Source organism: Pimephales promelas, chromosome 6 (genome assembly GCF_988280905.1).
Source record: "Pimephales promelas chromosome 6, fPimPro1.hap1.1, whole genome shotgun sequence".
Taxonomy (NCBI): domain Eukaryota; kingdom Metazoa; phylum Chordata; class Actinopteri; order Cypriniformes; family Leuciscidae; genus Pimephales; species Pimephales promelas.
This window is the reverse complement of record NC_142774.1, coordinates 33,018,910-33,036,327: the sequence shown is the minus strand read 5'-3', so window position 1 is coordinate 33,036,327 and position 17,418 is coordinate 33,018,910. Positions and strand designations below refer to the sequence as shown.

The window sequence follows — 17,418 nt, the reverse complement described above, 5'->3', positions numbered from 1 at the left end:
CATTTTAGTTGGCTGATATCCACAAATGCACTCACTGACTGTTGATAATCATATTCACTTTGCTATGGTTAAATAAAGTCTGTGAATAGATGGTGTTGAAGCTGCTGCAGTGTGTTTCACTTGTGCGAGATTTATTTCTTCTGAATTAACCGAATCTGACAGACATGAACAAAGAAAACTGTAGTTGTTTGTCATACTAAAGTCATACTTTATCATTTTGTCATTCAAGTTTTGTTATCACAACATTTTTTCTTTTGTCAAATCAACTTAAATAATTTATTTAGTTGAGATAACTTATTATTTTGAGCTTCTGATGATTAAATTAATCTTCATTGTATTAACTCAGTTCAATTAACTTAAATTTTTAAGGCAACCAGGTTACTTACTTTTTTAAGTTAAACCAACAATATTATTTAAGTGTATGTGTATTTTTGATATATTGGTTTAGGCTCTTACAAAAAAAAAATGGGGTTGGGTAATATATCCAAATATATATGTATAAATGTTGTTTATTTTAGAAATATTGTTTGATTTGGTATATGTATGAAGCTACATTTAAACCATTTAGCAATTATGAAACTTTAAAGCAACTCACAAAACGTACAAGGCTACGTCATACTATTTTGTTTTGGCCAACATTTGTAATTAATAAATTGTATGAAATTACAACATGAGGTAACTTGCTTAATTTAACATATGACTACATCCCCCCCCCCCCCCCTAGCTCAAATCTATAAAAGGTAATCCATGAACCAATTAAAAAAATCTCTCCACTCCAGCTGAGCATACCTGAAAGGCGAGGGAGTATAAAAGGACTCAAATAGAATTAGAAAACTATAAAAATAGAACTATAAAATGAACAAAACCAAGGCAAAACTTATTTGGATGAAAAAATCCATTCATGAAACACCTGCTTGACAAAAGGTTCAATGGGTCATAAAGAACAAAATACTTTCAAAAATTAATTTAAATTTAAATATAAACTATATATAGGGCTGGAAATGGGAGATTCACTGCCAGAACTCTAGTTGGGAAGTATTTTTAATTTTTAATTTCTATCTATTACTTTCAATGAGTATCAAAACAGGCACATGAAAGGTAAATGAACAATTATAAGCTATTTATGAATTGTGTGCTCATCCATTTTGACCATGCTTCAATATCCGACGCTTTAGGCACCCTTTAGCGTCAGCTAAATGACGCCCTATAGGATCGCGTAAAACCTAGCGAACCCAGACCTAAACCCACCCGCGTCATCTAACTGACGCTAAAGGTAAAGCGTCAGTTAAATGACGTCCTAGGGTGCCTAAAGCGTCGGATGTTGAAGCATGGTCAAAATTGTCGCAAGTTAGATGACGCCTTGGGATGAGAATGCGTTGAGAATCTCTGTTTGGAGATAACTTGTTTAATTTTGGCTAAATCGAAAAAAAAATTGTATAAGAATGCATATGGTGAATGCAGAATTCAGATCGCACAAACTACCAAACTAATTTGGATCATAACTTGGAAAAATCAAAATAATAATAATGTATCTAGATATCTATATATAAAAATAGTGGCTGCTTGTTTGAGGATGTTCCCCATTACATTAAATGAGGGACCTTCAAAAACTGTTGCACATGATACAAAACTGCAAAAACAAACATACTACATGTTCTCTAACTTTCATAATCAAAACATGATTTTATTGTCTATATATTTCTACATATAAAATAAAGTTTTTTCGTGATTTTGTTCAAATGTGTGTTTAAAAAGTATATTTCTTTTGTAAGCTACTGCAATTCATGCATTTTTAAGTGCGGATTAAGTGTTCAAATAGGTTTTGGGGCCACTAGGCTATGTGTCTTTAAAGTAAAATTGTTCTACACCGGTATGAATGTGACCTGCACAATAAGGAACCTGAGACACTTCAGACTGTCGTTCAGTCATGTGCGATTTCAGCAAGGGTCTTAAGAAACAATGAGGTCACCCATTAGATCAGATCAAAACGCTCGAGTAGACTGTTTTGCGGAGGAACATGCGGTGTCCACCACACGGAACACATATTGGAATATTTTGTTTTTGACACTTAAGGACATGTACAACTTTACCTCATCCCTGACGCCTCCGAGCGCTCACGGAGATCCAGCGGGTCGCATTTTCCTGGGGTTCGCTCTTTCTCTCCTCGTGCTGTGGACGCTTTTGGGGAATTTCACGGTTTGTGCTGCGGTTTTGCGCTTTCGTCACTTGAGAGGAAAAGTTACCAACATCTTTATTGTGTCTCTGGCAATGTCCGACCTGCTGGTGGCTGTTCTCGTGATGCCGTGGAAAGCGGCCACGGAGGTGACGGGACACTGGGCGTTTGGCTCTTTCTGTGAGTGCTGGGTGGCTTTTGACATTATGTGCTCCACAGCCTCCATCCTCAACCTGTGCGTAATCAGCTTGGATCGATACTGGGCTATTTCAGACCCATTTCAGTACGAGAGGAAGATGAACCGTAAAGTCGCCCTCGTCATGGTCAGCGTAACGTGGATCGTGTCAGTGGCCATATCATTCGTGCCCGTGCAGCTGAACTGGCACCGCGCAGATCTGGGGACGGTCAACACAAGCAACTGGACCACTAAGGAAATGTGTGATTCGAGTCTGAGTAGAACTTATGCCATATCATCTTCCCTAATAAGTTTTTACATTCCCGTAGCAGTGATGTTGGTCACATACACGCGGATCTACCGCATTGCTCAGGTTCAAATCAAGAGCATCTCTTCGCTGGAGCGCGCAGCAGAGCGCGCGCAGAGATGCAGGACAGGTGCGCGCACCTGTCCTATCCAACACCGCGCCATAAGAGAAACCAAACTCTTTAAAACTCTGTCCGTGATTATGGGGGTGTTTGTGTGCTGCTGGTTCCCGTTCTTCGTCTTGAACTGTGCGGTTCCTTTCTGCCACAAGCCAAATTGTGTCAGTGAAGCAACTTTTAACGTGTTCGTGTGGTTCGGCTGGTGCAACTCGTCACTAAACCCCATCATCTATGCTTTCAACTCTGATTTCAGAGATGCTTTTGCTCGACTTCTGTGCTGCCATGGCCTGTGCACAAGAAGACCTCTTGCTATTCAGAGCAAGGATCCAGTGTCCACTTATAATCAGGGCAGCTCTGTTAATACTACGGAGGTCGGGTATATCAGTTTGCATAGGGTGGACAATGAAATGCAACGTCCTTTGGTGGAGCTACATATGCTTGGAGATGAGGTTAAGCATATTAACTCAGAAGATGCATGTCAGAATAAATGACTTTTAGGTGTAGGGGAGACCGGGGCAAGTTTTAACACTATGCAGGTTGTATTTTTGAAAAATGTCCAGCAAACAAGATGTTCCTTCAACACATTGTTTCTAACAGGGTTGTCACACTGGAAACCTGCTTGAATGATGAATGATTTGAGGGGAATGGAATTTGTAATCTTCTAAAGTAAAAATGCCATCTATTTAAACTAAAAGGGCTACATTTTTTTAGTAAAACAACAGTAAAACAATTCATCCAAAATGCATGTAAACATACATAATAACAATAAATTTGACTAACAGGCATTCATACATTGTTTATATGGGACAACTTGCCCCAAATAACTTTTGAACATAATTCAGCAACAAGAAATTATTTTTGAGCAAAAATATAAATATAAAAAAAAAAATATAAAAAAATATTTTTAAGTTTAGTTAAAATCTGCCTTCAGTTGACCCTTAGCTTACTATTGTGCTCACTATACCCAATTGCAAAAATATCCTAAATTGAGAGTTTTGAGCTGTTGTAGGCAGTGGCGTAGGTTTGATTTTGAAATTGGCGGGGACGGGTCATCAATATATAAATACATTTTAAGTTTCGATCTAAATTATTGCTATGGATTTATCATTGTCACTGGATATAGGGACACGTCCCTAGCGTCCCTAAATTCTAGCCCCTGACTGTATAGGTATTTGAAACCAATTGGATTTCTACATCAAACCCTTCAAGTTCCTTAGATATCAACTTCCTGTGTCTCCTCAAAGTCTACTTTTTTGTTTTACTGATTTGCACATAATTACAAATGACCACACTGGTCAGGTGATTGCATCTGTAGCCACAGAAAGAGATCTGAGGTTTTAATAGACCGAATGCCAAAGAGCTTGATGAGTCCCAAGTATCGTTTTCCATTAGGCACGAGTGCACGCAGTTACTTCCTCTCATAAATAATTAGTTGGCTGCAATCTCCACTCAAGGAATGTTACATTTCACTGTGCAAAAGGGCTTTCGGACTGTAGATATGCTTTGAAAGTGCATTAAGCATGTTGTTGCTCATGCTGAACATGGCATTTTATAGGGTAAAAACTGTGCATAACAATAATCAGGTTTATTCTGTTAATTAGGTTGATCATCTAGACTTTGGAATTGGGTTGGACATCTTTTTCCTTCAATGGAACAATATGATTCTTCTTGATTTGTGTTTAATTAAATTAATTGCAAGTACCAAAGGTAATTTAAAATGGGCTTTCCTGTAAAGGTTGCAAAAAGCAACATTTCCTGAGCCTTGGGAGATTTTTAAGGAGACATTCGCGACAGGCATGTTACGAATGTAATTAATTCACAATGAGAGGTTTCAGTTGGCTCACAGCAATGAATAAAACATGGAAAGGCAATCCCTAATCCCATAATAACCTTAAACAAACTGAAAAATGAGGATTGATTTTAAAATGTTAAACTGCAACATGATTGTTATGTGTAGATTATGATGCGGACTCTGTGTAAATGCATTTGTGGGTGAAAATCACTGCTCAGATTTGTTGCTGAATGCCCGAAAGTTTAAAATTGATGGGCCCTGCAGCTAAAAATACATTTTATGACCCTCCTTGATGTCTTCATTCTTTGAAGCACAACCGGCCCCAGAAGGTTGCTTTAATTTTGGAATCCGCAGGGATGCTTGTCTATTGAAATTGTTAAAAAGAGCCATGACAGAGCTGCGAAGAACAAGCACATGTTCCTTCCTTTTTACTTAAACTCAGATCTAAGTCTTCATTTTTTCAGTGGCTGGGGAGTAACAATGGAACAATTAAAATCCTTATAGGTCACAACATATTTGGATAATTAAAGGGGTCCTGTTCAACTTTCTTTAGTGTGCAATGTGGCTGTTTGAGCATGAAAAAAGTCTGCAAAGTTTTAAAATCCCCTCCAAAGGGACTTATTTTCAATATCAGTGAGCACTTTTTCTGAACTCGCTGAAACACCTGGATTGTAGTCTCGAGTTTTCTTCCCAGAACACGCCACAATATCCCTTATTTGAATAATTGCATATGAAAAAGGACTGGTTGAGTTTCATCTGAATATTTGTGTTAAAATGGTAAGGGGTTGACCAATCAAAACACACTGATCCAATCATCCTATCAGAGGAGATTGTGCTTTTTGAAAGGAGGGGCTTCCTACACCTGTGGTTAGGAGACCTGTGAGAGCTTGAGGAGAACTGACTTCATATATCACTATAAATCACTCTTCTGAGACCAACTGCTTAAAAATGCCAAAAATGACAAAGAAAAGTGGTTTGTTTCAAAAGACGCACTGGCATTTGTTTGCAGATCCTGATAATATTATAAGCAAGTGTGGCTTTAGTTTTCAAATACTTTGGGGCCATTGCATATGCTTACTTAATGAAGAAGAAGAAAGAGTATCTTTCCGTTTGTGCGCTTGGTCATCAAACACTAACAGTAATGTTAGCCTGCACACTGAGTTTCCTGTGACTGTAGTCAGTGAGGTTAATGTGCATGATGTCAGGACAGGAGATCATTCACTGAGGGAGGAACACAAACAACACAGGGAATCAGTGAAGTGCGCTTAATTAACTAAAAGGATATATATTTTTTTTACTTTAAAATGGAACTGAAGTAGGAGTGATAGCAGTAAATAATAGTATGCTGAAGATAATTCAATTGTTTCGTAGCTCCAGTCCTCACATACTGTATAATTTTGCCATTAAAAAATAGAATATCACAAACAAATATCGCTAAATAGTTTATTTAAAATGGAGCATTATCGATGTAACATTTTCTAGTTTGTTATTTCTGTTTTTATATTTGTACTAAAATGCTCATTTCAAGGGGAGAGAGAGTGGAAGAACTAGTTAAATAGTTTCTAATTTGCCACTTGAATTGCATGTGTGTGTGTGTGTGTGTGTGCGAGAGAGAGAGAGAGAGAGAGAGAGAGAGAGAGAGAGAGAGAGAGAGAGAGAGATAGAGAGAGAGAGAATTTAATATTTCATTGTTTATTGAAAAACACACCTACACAGTATACTCTGTATAAGGAATTTGTTGAAATAAAACTTATTGCTGAAAAAATGAATTTGATCTGAGAACCTGTTAATGTTAGGGCATTATGCAACCTGTATGTGCCATCAGGTGCCAATAACCCAACACACACACACACACACACACACACACAAAAGTTTCAAGTGGTTTCCCCAAATTCAACTGAAAATGCAACTTTTAATGACGTGAAAGTGAAAGCTTAGTGACTAGGGCTATTATTGATATACACCCACACTTTTACAAAACATTTCAAAGATTTATATCAACCGAAGGTCGATTGTATGTGATCCTATCAATGAAAATTCAAAAAAAAAAAAAAAAAATTATATTCTCCCAAAAAGCTGGTTTTTTTTTTTAGTTGAATTTGAGGAAACCACTTTTGTGGTTTACTTTTGTTTGGCTTGTTCATTGGAAACCGCTGAAAGTATATTTACATTAAACTGACTTAAAAGGTAGAAAATGGAGTTAAAACAAAGTAAAAACAGGCCATGCTGTAATAACGTATAAAGCTGTGTATGTGTAGTAGTAGTAGTAGTAGTAGTAGTAGTAGTAGTAGTAGAAGTAGTAGAAGTAGTAGTATAGTTTTAAATCAATCACCCTTTGTTTAGATGCCCTGCAAACTCCAGGCATTCGGTTTTAAAATAGTAACGTTAGCCTATTGAGATACACATTTGTACAGGAAAAACAAACTAATTATCAGCATTTAAGTGTGAACAAAACCGTTATCATAAGAAATTGTCACCCGTGTTCAAACCTTTTACTGGGTAAGTTAGAGAGTGAACGCCCTCAAGTCAACGAAGTGAACTCAACCACTGAGAGACTTTTAGTTTGTAGACTCATGAACCGGAACTGATGTCTTCAAGTCTGCAAGAACATCCTACAGAGGCTGTAGGAAGTGTGGATTTCTTCTTAAACATAATTTGATACGTTTGTTCGCTAAATTCGTATGTGCATTTGTATTTTTCCCTCCGAAATATTTATATATTGGTGGGTTTTAATCTGACCTTGTCTTTGGCTTCTGGAGCGCGTTGTAGAGGCCATAGGAGAAGATGTCTGCAGAGGAGGCGGATAAAACCACCACCACTGATGCCAGTGCAGGAGACGAGGAGGAGGAATGGCTGTACGGGGGTCAGTGAGCGCCACATCTAACGTTACTCTCGTCTACTGTACTTTGCTGTCGAACACTAACAGCTCTAGAGAAGTGTACTATAATGTGAAGCACACAATGCAATGTAGGGGCCTTTATTCTGCAGTGTTTTGAGAGTTATGAGTTACCGGTCACTTCCCTCAATAATTTTAATTCACGTCCGTGCTTTAAGAAATATTTTTCTTTACTAGGGGATTGATATAGCATCTATTTGTGAATGTATGTTATTCTTGAGACTAATTTTTCCTGAGGGAGTTGAGGTAACGTTAACTTAGATTCAGTTTTTTATTCACGTTGAATTTTTTTTTCCCTGCTTAAATATTATTATAGACTTTATCTATTTTTCCTCTGAGAATTCTGTTTGAAACTATAAGATGTTGAGGTTTTCATTTCTTTGAGAATTTGGTAGAATCTGTTTACTTGTTGTTGATTATTTTGTTCTTTTTTGATGCTAACGTTACTTTAAGAAATTAGCCAAGCTACTTATCTTTCTGATGGGAGTAAGATAGAATTGAATGAAATCTCGAATAGATTATGGTGTAGAATGAATTTGAGAATCTGTTCAACAATACCTTTCAAATATTCTCATAATTCCCTAAGGTAAATATGAAATATTTTTTATTGGGAGCAGCTAATTTCTAACCTATAGAAATGAGGTACCTGGAGCCCATGGTCAGTTTGTCACTCATGCGTTATGTCTTTCTTACAGATGAAGGGGAAAGTAAAGAAACTGAGGAAGAAGAGGCCAAACTGACAGCAGCCATCAGGTGAGATATGACATACTGGTGTTTTAGACCTGCGGTTTTCATTTGTTTTTGTTTCTTTTAGATGCCACGGACCCCAAGTAAGATGCTCCTAATATGAGGGACCCAAATATTTTCTTTTATTTTTGTAAAGACCCAGATTAAACTGTGAAAATGTCATATTAATTATATCACGTAGGAATATGTAATATTAGTTGTATCACCAGGAGCAGGGTTGAAAACATGTAAAATGTGTCAGTACTATGGTTCACCTTTTCAAGTTAACTAAGAGGTTCATCTGCGTTGTTTTCTTCATTCTCGTGCTGATTGGTCTGTGTTTGCAGTGTGACCTCTGCTCCTCCTGATACTGAGGAGGTCACCGAGAGCACCGAGACCACCACCACAACCACCACCACTACCACTACCACCACCACTACTGGAAATGGTGTGGCCAGTCAGGTAACAATCAAGACCACTGTAAGCAGATTCCATGGAGATCATTTCTCTGTGCCATCCTATTCTTCTTATATTTAGAATGATTTTTTTTCTTTTATCTTCATTATCATTATAGTCGTCCTTGGGAATTATTTGTCATTAAAAGCATTTTTTCCCCTATGCTTTTTGCCCTGTGTAATTAATTAATATTTACCAAATTTTAGATTGAGTTACACATCTGTAGCCTATATATTGATTAGTTATGTTGAGTCGTTACAAAAAATAAAATAGGACGTTTTGTTTCTTTTTTAGGAGGAAGCACCTGGAGAAGATGAAGACAGTGAGAGCGATAGCGATGACGACGATGATGATGTCCGTGTCACCATTGGAGATATCAAAACAGGGGCGCCACAGTACACGTAAGCGTTCAGTGATTGTTCTCACATCCTGAAGATTATTATAGCCTTTTATTCATATGTAAGCTCATTCATAAAAAGGATCACATATGGTAAAGATGTAAGCTTGACTTTCGTTCATCTTTGTGACACAAATGAAGATATTTTTTATGAAATCTGAGAGCTTTCTGTCTCAGTTGACATTAGTGGTGTCACTATTTTCGGGTTTCGCGTCTTTTTTCCTCTTGGCACGCTGAACGGACGTGACGTGGTGTGGTAGCAGCGACGATTCCATTTTTTAATTCGAAGTTCGAGATTGTGAATTAATTTAGATCGATTTCGATTTAAATTTTCTCTATGGCTTTATATGGGGAACAGATTGAATTTAAGCTTTAATTCACTTATAAAATTTCATCAACTCATCAGTGGTAAACTGATTGAAAGTATACTGGTAAGCTGAGGTATGTTTGCTTGAGTTATGTCCGAGAACCAATGTGGTTCGGGTCTTAATGAAGTTTAAAGTAATAAAGCCTTAATGACAGCATTTTAATTTTTGGATGAATTATCCCTTTAATGGTTTGGTTTCCTAAATATCATTGTCAATACTGTCAATATAGGGAACTTAAAGTCATTGGTGTTTTGAAGAGGGAAAACAAAGAATTTTTTTTTTTTTTTTTTTTTAGTTGTTTTGATATATGACTGCGGAACTGATGTAATTATGATGTTTTATTGTGCAGGGCATATGGGGGAACTCCAGTGAATCTGAACATAAAATCAGCTGGCAGCAGAGCGTATGGAGGTGAGTGAATCAATGTTTTGCTAAGCTTGTAACTTTAAATACATCAGTGTACTTCCAGGGGCCTTTTTAAGCAATGCAACATTTGTGAGCTCCTGACACAGTTTGAGTGTGTGCTCGGTAGGTTCTAAAGTGAAGGGCGTAGACCTCGAAGCCCCAGGCAGCATCAATGGAGTTCCAGTCCTGGAAGTGGATGTGGAGTCCTTTGAGGAGAAACCATGGAGGAAGCCAGGTGTGTATTATGAACCAGTTTGAAGTCTCTTTTGTGGTTTTTGCATATGGTGTCTGCATAGTGTGTGTATGTATGTATGTGTGTTTACAGGTGCGGACTTGTCTGACTATTTTAACTATGGTTTTAATGAGGACACGTGGAAAGCGTATTGTGAAAAGCAGAAGAGGTTACGCATGGGCCTCGACATTCTCAACATTGGATCCACCACTAGCAAGATCTCAGTAAGCATAATCGGCTGTTACCAGGGATGTAAATTGTAAAGAGTTTAACAATTCTGGGTTTGATTCTACTATTCCAGGTCCTTTAATGATTCCTTAGGAATTTGTAATGTTTGGAAAACAATTATTTTGAATGAATTACTCCCAGATTATTTCAAATTTCAACAGAAGTGAAATCAGAAAGGAAGTATTATACAGATCTTGAGTTAGAAATCTTTTGGAACATTATGAATTTCTATACTGTCACTCTTGATCAGTTTAATTCATAGTTGCTGAAAAAAGTATTAGTTTAAATACAAATAAAAAATTTTTACTGACCCCAAACTTTTGAAACTATTTTTGCAGAAATTTAGAACTCTTCCGATTGAATGCAGATTATTTAGGATCAAGTAAAATAATCTGCATACTATCGAAAGTGTCCTGAAGTTCTGCAAAAGTTGGGTTTTGAAAAAGAACTAGTTTTCCATTTCAAACCCTAGCTGTTACATTTCAATCTAATAATCTCGTGGTAGTAGTAATTTAATGACTAATTAATAGAACTACTATTAAAGTGTGCTTTTTGATTGATACAGTTGTCCTAATTAACATTTTTACCTGTTCCACCTTTCTTTCTTTCAGGTTCAGCAGGGTCGTACAGGTAACAGTGAGAAGGAGATCACAATACCTACTCATTCATCTAAAGCAGACTTTTCCACTCCATCCAACCTGTATAAAACAGGAATCAACCCAGCGAGGTATGGAGCATAAACACGTTCACTCACACAACGACTAGTTAAAATCGTCATTTGTTTTAGGGCTGCAACTAATGATTATTTCAATTAATCGATTACTGCAAAACTTCAAATAATAGCCAAGTCCCAAATGTCTCTTTTACACACCTGGTGTGGCTGCAGGTTTGGGTAAATAAAGGCCGGTCTCAAATTGCGGCCGAGTCTGTTTTTTAGTTTCGGGTTGTATTTAATCTTCTAAAATCCATCAGATCGTCTGCTTTTTGGTGGCCGCCAAAGCAAATTTTTGTCCCGCCAGAGCCTTTTTTGATCGGTGAGTGATGTAGAATAGAGACTGCTGCGATTGACAGGGCGCATAACGAGGAGAGAGAGAGAGTGCCCCAAACAACACAAAGCTGTCTTCCTCTCTCTCCCTCACGCATATCAAAGTCAATTGACACGATAGTAAAAGGTCAGAAGACTGCAGTTTCATGTGGAGCATTTGGAGATTTTTAGAGATTAGAGACTCTAGGCCTACACTCAATGAAAACATCTCAACACTTAATTATAAAGGTCTGTCAGAGAGACGCCTGCCTCAAAAACAAGCCGGTGCAGTTCGACGATTTGGGAAAATAAAAGCCCGGGCTATTATTTGAAGGTTTACGGTAATCAGATAAAAAAAATTCAATTCGATTTTTTTTGTTTGTTATAACTAAATAAAACCCTAAATCAGAGCAGGACGAGGCGAAATTGACCAAATAAATATAGAAAGACTGAAAACTAGTGTGTGAACATAGAGCCGCAGTAGATTGCATTTGAAATATAATTAAAACTTAATGGTAGACAAATACTATAAAAAGAGAACGGAATGGAGGTATGCAGCAAGCTAACAAGCTTGATTTAAAGGATAGGAAAAATGATGCATTAGTGCACAAGGATTCGCTGAAAACCTAAAAAACAATCTTTTATTGCTGCTGTTATTAACTGCCTTTATATTTAGTGTTATTTTAATCCATCACTTATGTTGCAAGCGAACTGATTGCGCACCCTGATGCTCGAGACAAAATACAGACATCCCAAGTCTCGCGGAAGTTTCGGGAGTCACCCGCATATTATAGATAGTGACTCCCTGATGCCCGCAAATCTGTTCAAACTCCTGGAATCAAGAGCGCGCATGCGAGACAGAAGAGACTGTGCCCCAAACCTGTAGCGTGCGCACACAGAGGGAGAGCGACTTTGCGTGTGTGTGCCTCATGAAGCGAGCATCATGATTGGCCTGTTTCAACCAATCACCAGTAAACACTCCCTCTGATGTAAGCAGACCAACTAATTGATAATGACATTCGTTGACAACACTTTTCATAAGCGATTATTATCGATTAGGTGTTGCAGCCCTAATTTGCTCCAGTTTTAGAGTCATGTTTGGGGGAGAGGGGACTAGTAACACATTTTTGCCTGTCTGCTCTTACCCATGCCCTCATAGGATGTCCCCTCCACACTGGGCAGGACCTCCCACTCAAGAAATGCCATATTATACGTAAGTGGGAGGTGACATGGGAGTGGTTTGTCTTGCAAGGACTGATTAGACATTTAATTATGAAATTTAGTGGGCTTCATTTGTTGTCTTTCTATGTTTTGCTGATGACTGCAGTTCATTTCTGTTGGAGATGTTTTAATCTGGATAGCACTATGAAAATAATAGCAAGATAAAACCTGCTGCTATGACAACAGACTCTGCAAGCTGGACCTTTTTTGTGCAGATATGTGTAGCTTTTAGTCCTGTATTTAATATTTATTTATTTATTTTTTTTAGTGTGTGTGTTTACCTAGTTTGGCAAGACATTCTGGTAGGGGTGGGCAGTGTGACCAAAATGTTATTTTAGGGTGTATTCACTTTGAATCACAATATAATTATTTTTTTCTGAATTATATTTTAAACCGTGATGTTGTAATTAAACAATATTGGAAGAATGGTCTGATATTTGGAATGAAGGCACGATTTGGGAGTGTTCTTTTATACAAAAAGTTCAATGCACAAAAAGCTAATATTTGAGTAACTTACATTTTAGAGCCGCTATTGACAGTCTGTTTTTGCTCTGTCTATGACAATGGTTCCAAATTAAGCTGAAGCAGGAATTAAATATTTGATCTTTTGAATTTGGAACATGATTTATGCACAACAAACCTTATGGAATAAACTGTGAAAACACACTTGTCCTTAAATGAAAAAAATGGCAAAACTAAGTTCTGATTGGATGAGCCACTTTTAAAGTAGTTGCAAAAATAACCATACATCAATTTAATTCTAAATTAATGTTGTGAGTTACAACGTTGGCTGCATTGGTGTTATTATTAAGAACTGTAAATAAAGCTGAAATAAAGTAAAATATTAATATTAGATGAAAAACTTTGTTTGAAGAATTACATATCGCCCTGCCCTCCTCTGACGTGTGCTTTGTATGCATCTGTAAAAACAGAAATGCATGTACACCCTAAAGCTGTATGTGTACATATGTTTTTGTTGCAGGAAGACGCCCGGGACCATAGATGTGATTGGAGGAGGAACTGCCACCATTAGCAGGGTGGAAGGACGACGTCGCCACAATCTGGAGGGGAATAACATCCAGGTTACACATATGACATGCTCTCACGCTCTCCTCAGTCTCCACACTGTAAAACTACTTATCTGGGAACTGAATCATGTGACTTCTAACACTCGTAGGTGATCTCGGAACATTCCACTTCTGACACCGAACCGCCCGCGGTGGCTAAGATGCCGCCACCTTTCTTTCCTCCAGGGCCACTCCCTCCAAACATCCCGCCTCCTCCATTCCTCCCTCCTCCTGTCAGTCAGGCTCCACCTCTAATCCCGCCTCCACGTGAGACATTTATCTTTTGTATTTGTTACTTTAAATCTATATGAAAAATTTATGAATGCATCACTTTCTGCAGCATTGATAATAGCATTTGTAATGTATTTCATGGTCTATCTATCCCTTTTTTTTAACAGGGATGCCAATCACTGTTCCGCCTCCCAGTAAGTTCATCCTTCTTTGAATGGTCGAGTGTGCAATGACATGACAAACATAGCAAAAGTAACTCAATATAAAGCTCTGAAATGTTTTTAAAAACATCTGTGTGTGTAATTGCAAACTTTATGACTGATTGTGTTTAAAAAAATCTTAATTATTCCTCTTTTCACTATGATTGTGTTAAATCTCGTTTCTGTTTCTCGTTGTAGATTTCCCTCCTCCCACAGGAGGACCTCCTCCTTCACTGATCCCTACTATGGACAAGTAGGTGTAGCTTCTGTACAACTTTAATACTTCTGTTACAATTTCGTGTATTAGAGATGCACTGATTGTATCGGCCAATAATCAGTATCGGCCAATTGTTTAAAAACAGTCGATGATCAATGCCGATATGCTGTCAATCAAAAGGGTGCGGGAAAAGGTGTCATACTGCAACTCATACTGTGTGTGAAGAAAATCTCTTTTTGAATTTATGACAGGTTAACGTGACAATAGGGCTTCAACAGTTAAAAATAGTGACGTTAATGCAGGCTTTATTTGACCCTATGAATTAGCCGTAGTTTAAACCAGGGTTCCCAGAAGGTCTACGGGTTTTCCCTACATTATTGTGTTTCAACCACGGAATATAATAGCTCTGTTGTTAATTTTAACCTCTAATATTATAGTGTACCAAAATAATAGTTTGCAGCAGCATTTGAGTGAGATATTTTTATGATAACTATTGGATATTCTGAATAATCAGATATCTGTATCGGCGGAAAAATTTAGTATCGTGCATCTCATTTATATATAAATTAATCAGGGATTGTACAAGGTGCTCAAAGTGCTTTGAATGGTAGTGTAGATTATTTTGATATGGTTTTGACAATTTCTTTTTTTTTTTTTTTGTATACCTTTTATCCTTGGGTAATTCTTGTAAGCATGTATTTAGATTTACATACTTGCTGTTTTTGAAAATATATATATATATATATATATATATATATCTGTTACCATTTAAATGTTATACTTGACTTGCACTTCTTTAACAGTTCCTTAATTGTCTGTGCGTTCTGTTTTAGCAGTGGGCACCCTGGAGGATATGATGGACGTCCTGTTGCTCCATACCCTTTTCCTACAGGTAAGTAGTGTGGTACTGGATCTTCCCAGTCTATTATAATCACCTGCAAAACTAATTTAATTTAGATCTCGGTTACAGGTCACAAGTACTTAAATATTTGCCAGGCTTTATTGACCTCAATTAAGAATCAGGCGCATTGGGGTTTGTTCCGATGGTTCCGTTTTCAGGTGGGTTTCCACCACCCATGCAAGGAGCTGTTAGCCCCTGGCCAGGTTTGATGGACAACCCAAAGCAGTGGGACTACTACCCCCGGCGAGACAAAGAGAGGGAAAAAGATCGAGAAAGGGACAGGCAGAGGGAACGAGGCCACGAGAGAGACCACAGTCCCACCCCTGTGGCTTATAACAGGTCAAAGATGATTTCAACCCACTCATTTACTACACAGATATACTCTGTTTTTCACGTGTAGAATTGTCATTAAACATTAAATTCTTAGCTCAAAAACTCTTTTAAATTTAAAGTGCCTAGTTTCTCTTTAAAAAAAGAAAATGTAAACTTTTTTTTATTGATTTACACTTGGTCTTTTGCAGTGATGAAGAAAGGTATCGTTCTTACCGTGAGTATGGAGAAAGAGGGTACGAGAGGCATCGGGAGCGAGCGAGCCGCGAAAAGGAGGAGCGTCACAGAGAGAGGAGACACAGAGAGAAAGAGGAGGGGAGGCACAAGTCATCACGGAGGTATCGTATCAGGGTCTACAATTCATGGAGGCTTGGGGTAAAAATGCCCCAGTAAAAGTTCTTTTTAATATTTGTAACATGATGCAGTTAAGCAGTATCACTGTTTTCTTTAATATCAGCATTGATTGCAAATATTATATTGATTTTCTACAACAGTTCAATTAAAAAGAAATGAATATTAAAGTCGGCGTGAAACGGAAGTTGAGATTGTCGTTTTTTCCTTGTTGTGACGTAGTGTCATATAGTGTAATTTAGTGTTTATTCTAAGTTTATTTTTTGTTATCTTTAAAAATAAAAAAATAAAAGATGTTTTAGAATTTGACATAAAAGATGACTCATATTTAATAAAATTGCCCTTATACTGAAAAAAAAAAACCCTCAATTTAAGAGGACAAATAATGCCTTGTAATAGGAAAGGTAATTTCCATTATTGTAACAGTCTCATATAGCGCTCTGCATTCCCTTCAAAATACTTATTCTTTTCTCTCTTCCATCACAGCAGTAGCAGACGAAGACATGACAGCGAGGAGGGGGACAGTCACCGGCGCCACAAGCACAAGAAGTCCAAGAGGAGCAAAGAGGGCAAAGAGCCCAGCGAGGAGCATTCTGTTGACCAGGAGAACCAGGAGGCTATGGAGTAACTCCTGTCTGTCTTCCCCGCTCTCGTTCCTTCTTATGAGAGCGCTGGTTGTCAACCAAATCATGCTAAATGAAACTAAAATCCAGTTTACCTTCCTTTTTGTTGTCATGGTTTCCTTTTTTTTTTTCGTTTAGTTGTTTTTTTCCAGTGCTGTTGTACCATGTAGATGTTGATTTGTTGGATTAAAAAGAGCATTTGTTAATATTTGTTGTGTCTTTTATACTGTATTTTGTGACTTGAGCAAATTGCAATCAACGTTCACAGTTGATCATGGTATCCATCTTGATTTATCATTTCTGAGATTTTTTTTTATTTGGTCTCAGTTTTTTGGTTCGCTATTATAGATCATCTCACCAAGGCTGCATTTATTTGATCAAAAATACAGTAAAATTGTGAAATACATTACAAATTAAAATGAGTATTTCGTATGTTATTCCTGTGATGGCAAAGCTGAATCTCAAGCATCATTACTCCAGTTTTTAGTGTCACATGATCCTTAAATAAATCACTCTAATATGATGATTTTGGGCTCAAGAAACATTTCTTATTATTTATGTAGAAAACACTGCTGCTTCATGTTTTTGTAGAAACTGCTATATACATTTTTTTTTAATTATTTGATAAATACAAAGTGTGAAAGAACAGCATTTATTTGTCTTTACTGATGATCAATTTAATGCATTATTGCTGAACAGAAGTGTTTATTTGTTAAAAAAAAAACCGTACTGAGCCCAAACTATTGAACAGTACAGTAGTATACTGTAATTTCGCTACCTAAACAATTATAAATATTATTGAATAATACATTTGCAAGCAATAGGATACAATGTGCAATAACTATTCTTTAATTAAAACAACATAGGAGATTATATATGTATATATTTCTTATGATCTATGTATATGTGTATTTTCTGTGTATTTTGTCGTGCTTTTGAAAACAGCAAATGCAAACTAAGGGACACATTTTTTGATCATT

General features: G+C 37.2%; 2 protein-coding genes across 6 annotated transcripts; both read left to right on the top strand.

Moving 5' to 3' along the window:
• The first annotated feature begins 1,833 nt into the window (after positions 1-1,833).
• On the top strand, positions 1,834-3,504 carry LOC120481363 (D(1) dopamine receptor). Its single transcript, XM_039674988.2, has one exon. The coding sequence runs from the start codon at positions 1,960-1,962 to the stop codon at positions 3,262-3,264; it is 1,305 nt and encodes a 434-aa protein (XP_039530922.2). The 5' UTR covers positions 1,834-1,959; the 3' UTR covers positions 3,265-3,504.
• A 3,622-nt stretch (positions 3,505-7,126) lies between these two features.
• On the top strand, positions 7,127-16,646 carry fip1l1b (factor interacting with PAPOLA and CPSF1b). 5 transcript variants are annotated; one of them, XM_039674873.2, is made up of 18 exons: positions 7,127-7,244; positions 7,325-7,428; positions 8,157-8,214; positions 8,535-8,649; positions 8,938-9,044; positions 9,758-9,819; positions 9,941-10,048; positions 10,139-10,269; positions 10,885-11,000; positions 12,457-12,510; positions 13,501-13,600; positions 13,696-13,852; positions 13,984-14,010; positions 14,215-14,269; positions 15,067-15,125; positions 15,293-15,473; positions 15,656-15,802; positions 16,302-16,646. In XM_039674873.2, exons 2-18 carry the CDS (start codon positions 7,350-7,352, stop codon positions 16,441-16,443), a joined length of 1,698 nt encoding a protein of 565 aa, XP_039530807.1. In that variant the 5' UTR covers positions 7,127-7,244; positions 7,325-7,349; the 3' UTR covers positions 16,444-16,646. The 5 variants fall into 5 exon arrangements, with proteins under 5 accessions (XP_039530807.1, XP_039530809.1, XP_088988569.1 ...); XM_039674874.2 differs by having other exon boundaries at positions 7,142-7,244; positions 7,335-7,428; XM_039674875.2 differs by having other exon boundaries at positions 7,141-7,428; positions 15,070-15,125.
• The last annotated feature ends 772 nt before the right edge of the window (positions 16,647-17,418 follow it).